The sequence below is a fragment of the Populus euphratica genome, unplaced genomic scaffold, assembly GCF_000495115.2.
Source record: "Populus euphratica unplaced genomic scaffold, PopEup_1.0 scaffold2043.1, whole genome shotgun sequence".
Lineage (NCBI taxonomy): Eukaryota > Viridiplantae > Streptophyta > Magnoliopsida > Malpighiales > Salicaceae > Populus > Populus euphratica.
Window position 1 is genome coordinate 26482 of NW_011501881.1, and position 3501 is coordinate 29982.

Sequence of the window (3501 nt, forward strand, 5' to 3'; positions counted from 1 at the left end):
CATGCCTGGGACCCTACTAATAATGGCCGTATCAGTTTCTAGTTTTACTGTTGCATTGAAGATCTAATGTGTCTTGAATTACCTGTGTTATTGAGAGTAACCCTCTACCATTGCCTATTTCTCTACTTCCATCTTTTCCAAAATTTGAAGCAGCTGTGAGATGGAAAACTGAACTGGGATGTTAGTATGTTACTGTATAATTAAGAGTGCATTGGCAGCCAATTATTTCCCTAAATTAAAATAAATTTAGCAAATGGAACCTCAACGCATAACATTTTTTCAAAGAAACATATAACCTAATTTTTTGATTGAATGTTCTGAAAATAGGCCTTCAAAGCATTGGTTTTTATTGAATGCAAGCCCCATTACCACTAAGATTATGGTTTAAAGCATCGAATTTGAACATTGCTGTGTACTATATACCTTGTCATCAATTAATACAGTACTTCAGATCACTGCTTACCCAAAAAAAAATACAGTACTTTAGACTTTGTACTATCAGCGACAGATTTCCGTCTGGGAATCTAATTACTGAATATTGTTATGTTCCTTCTTTTTTTTTTTTTTGTTAACAGTCGGAATTTTATTAAAAAAAAAAAGTTACGAAGATAATAACCTAACTTATATCAGATAAGAAAAAAGGAAGCACAAGAACTGATGTATGAAACAGAGAAGAGCATCAAATAAAGGAACAAACAAATCACAAGAAACCAACTTGTTATGTTCCTTATAGAAAGATAATCGAGGCTACCAGAATTTGGAGGTGGCCAAGCACACAAGTACACAGAATCTATGTCGTGTTAACAAAATGAAAATAGCATAACAATACGAAGAAATGCATGGAGCACATTTCAAATCTTTATTCCTACAATTTGCTTCTTACATGCATTGATATGAATATTCTCGCCAACACTAACACACTAGCAGCAAATTACAGTGCTGGCCTCTTTTTTTGGTTCTTCCGTTGCCTTTTTCTTCTAAATACACACCATGAAGAACCAAGTCCCTCCTTCACAGCTGCACCTAGCATTGTCCACTCCTATAATCTCACTTTCCTTGGCCTAATTAACAGGAAAAAAATATATTTTTGGCACCCTCTCAATTGTTTTTTTGTTGAAGCCAGGTTGTGAAGACATCTAGGGTTTTCATGTCGGCCCTATAATATTTCTGTGTGAATTCTGACAAAGTTGGCCATGTGAAGTCCGGATATGCCCTCGGATTTTTAGAGTCGATCAAGGTATTTGGTGGCTTCACTACCTTATCCAGTTTTGGACAGAGAAAGAAAGCAAGGGATTTCCTCACTGTTACATTATTTACCACCGCTCTATGCAAGCAACTCTTGAAAATGCCCTTTGATAGAGCCTGAAACAACACAAAGTTTATTACTTTGTCATATTAATCGTACAGTAATTCTTTGATTAGACACGTACTGTTTTGGGATAGCCTCGAAAGAGTAAGATTGACTCTCTTTATGTGACGTAGGAAGTAACAATTAGAAAGGATTTTGACTAACCTAGTTGTTTTTTGATGATCTTACCGTGAATGTGTCACCGATGTTGACGACGAATGCTTCCGGATCAGGACTGACGGAGTGCCATTTTTCATCGACGAACACTTGAAGGCCACCGACATGATCTTGATGGAGGATTGTTAAGGATGTGGGATCACAATGAGGCCCAGTGCCAAGAGTTAAATCCGGCTTTTGGCAAGGAGGGTAGTAATTCAGTCTCATTATTGAATCGTTTCCTTCGAAGAAATCTCTAAAATATTCTCTTCCAACTCCTAGACTTACTCCTAATAGCTCCATAATTCCAAGGGAAAGAGTGTTCATGGCTTCACAATATTCTTGGTAAACCTTCCTATTCATAACAAAATCACAAATTATTGTATTATGTCTTCACTGGCTAATATTATAAGAGACAACATTGTGTAATATTATGGTTTCTTACCCGAATTGTTTGAAATTTTCTCCCATTACATTCAAGAAGTATTCTTGGACGATTTCAGAAGACTGATCATTGTCAGCACAATATCGGAAAGAAAGTGTTTCTTTCCATGGAAGTTTGGAGGAGAATCTTCCAGTGAAGCTACTAGCATACCCATATTGCTCTCCTATCTTTCTTTGAGCTCTTTGCTTCTCTGAGAGTTGTATTCCAAAAAACATGTTCATATACTCATGAGCTTTAGCTATAAGCTTTGAATGAACTCCATGGTTAACAACTAGAAAGAATCCATGCTTCTTGCATGCCTCATTTACTAGCTGAGTAGCTTTTGAGACTGCCAAAGGATCTCCAGTGAGGAAGCTTCCAAAATCAATAGGGGGGATTGCAAGTTTTGGGGATTGAAGGCATGGTTTTTCGTGGTCAGGCCAAATGAACTGAGAGGGTATATTGGCTTGGTGTTGAAGAATTGAAGCATCAAATACTAATGGCTGTCGAGAAGGTGGAAGAGTAGGAGGCATTATCATGTTTGTAGCGAAACAATCAACGGCATATAATGATAAACACACACACACACACACACATAATGATGTGTGTGTGTGTGTGTATTTCAATTTCCACTTACTTCAGGAAAATATATATTATAGGAACTAGAAGGACTTATGTTTAGTTGATGAGAGAAATTGAGACGAGATCGTGGATCATTGAGAGAGGATAGAGGAGGTAAGTAGAGTTTAATAGGAAGTTAGAAGGCAGAGGAGGGAAAAGCCAAGGCCAGTCGTTTGTAAAGGTCAGTGAACAATATTGGCATCTTATTGTTTTCACAGTTGCGTCATTCCTCTCTAGAGAGTAAGTCTCCTCTACCCTACTTAGTCTTAATATTTTACCCTCGTTAACAGAGACACACACAAGCACATACACACGACCCCTGATGCATGTAAAAACCGATGCCCTTGTAACTTCTTTTTATCTCCCGGAAAGCACTCTAGAACAACCCATGTTTGAATAAAAGCTGACCGAAATGTTTTCATAAAAAAACCTGAAAAATTAACTGAAAACGATAGAAAGATATATAATATACTCGAGACATTATACACAATAGTTTAAATATAGATGAGTAGGATCGATTAAAAAAAGAAAAAAAAGAAAAAAAATGTGTGAGCACCTATGATAAAAAAGGTTCTCTACCTCGGTGTGTGAGGACCTATGATAAAAAAGGTTCTCTACCTCGGATACTCCCACTAAACTAGAATCTAGTTGAGAATTTTATGTTACTTTGTGTAATGGCCCTACGTTCTTACACTTCATTTGGCTATATGCTTATTTTTGGGTACATGCATGTGATGTCTTTGTGTGTATAGTTATTCCATGAACAGATATATATAGCTGTTCTGTGTGTGTAGCATGGTAATTAGCCTAAAGGAAGATTCTAATTAGACCGATTTGCGGAGTCCCACTGGCTTCGGTCGCTGACAGCAGTGAAGAGATAGATCGAGAGAGATTTGAAAATATATATGTGTTTCATAGGAAAAATCAAGATGGGTAGGGTAAATAATTGAGC

The 3501-nt window shown here is 37.0% G+C and overlaps 1 protein-coding gene across 1 annotated transcript; it reads right to left on the reverse strand.

The window, feature by feature from the left end:
• Positions 1–489: 489 nt before the first annotated feature.
• LOC105118568 (gibberellin 20 oxidase 1-like) lies at positions 490–2501 on the reverse strand. The gene is made up of 4 exons (XM_011016541.1): positions 1950–2501; positions 1538–1859; positions 723–1362; positions 490–545 (listed from the first exon to the last, which is right to left on the reverse strand). The coding sequence occupies exons 1-3, from the start codon at positions 2465–2467 to the stop codon at positions 1099–1101; spliced, it is 1104 nt and encodes a 367-aa protein (XP_011014843.1). The 5' UTR covers positions 2468–2501; the 3' UTR covers positions 490–545; positions 723–1098.
• Positions 2502–3501: the final 1000 nt, after the last annotated feature.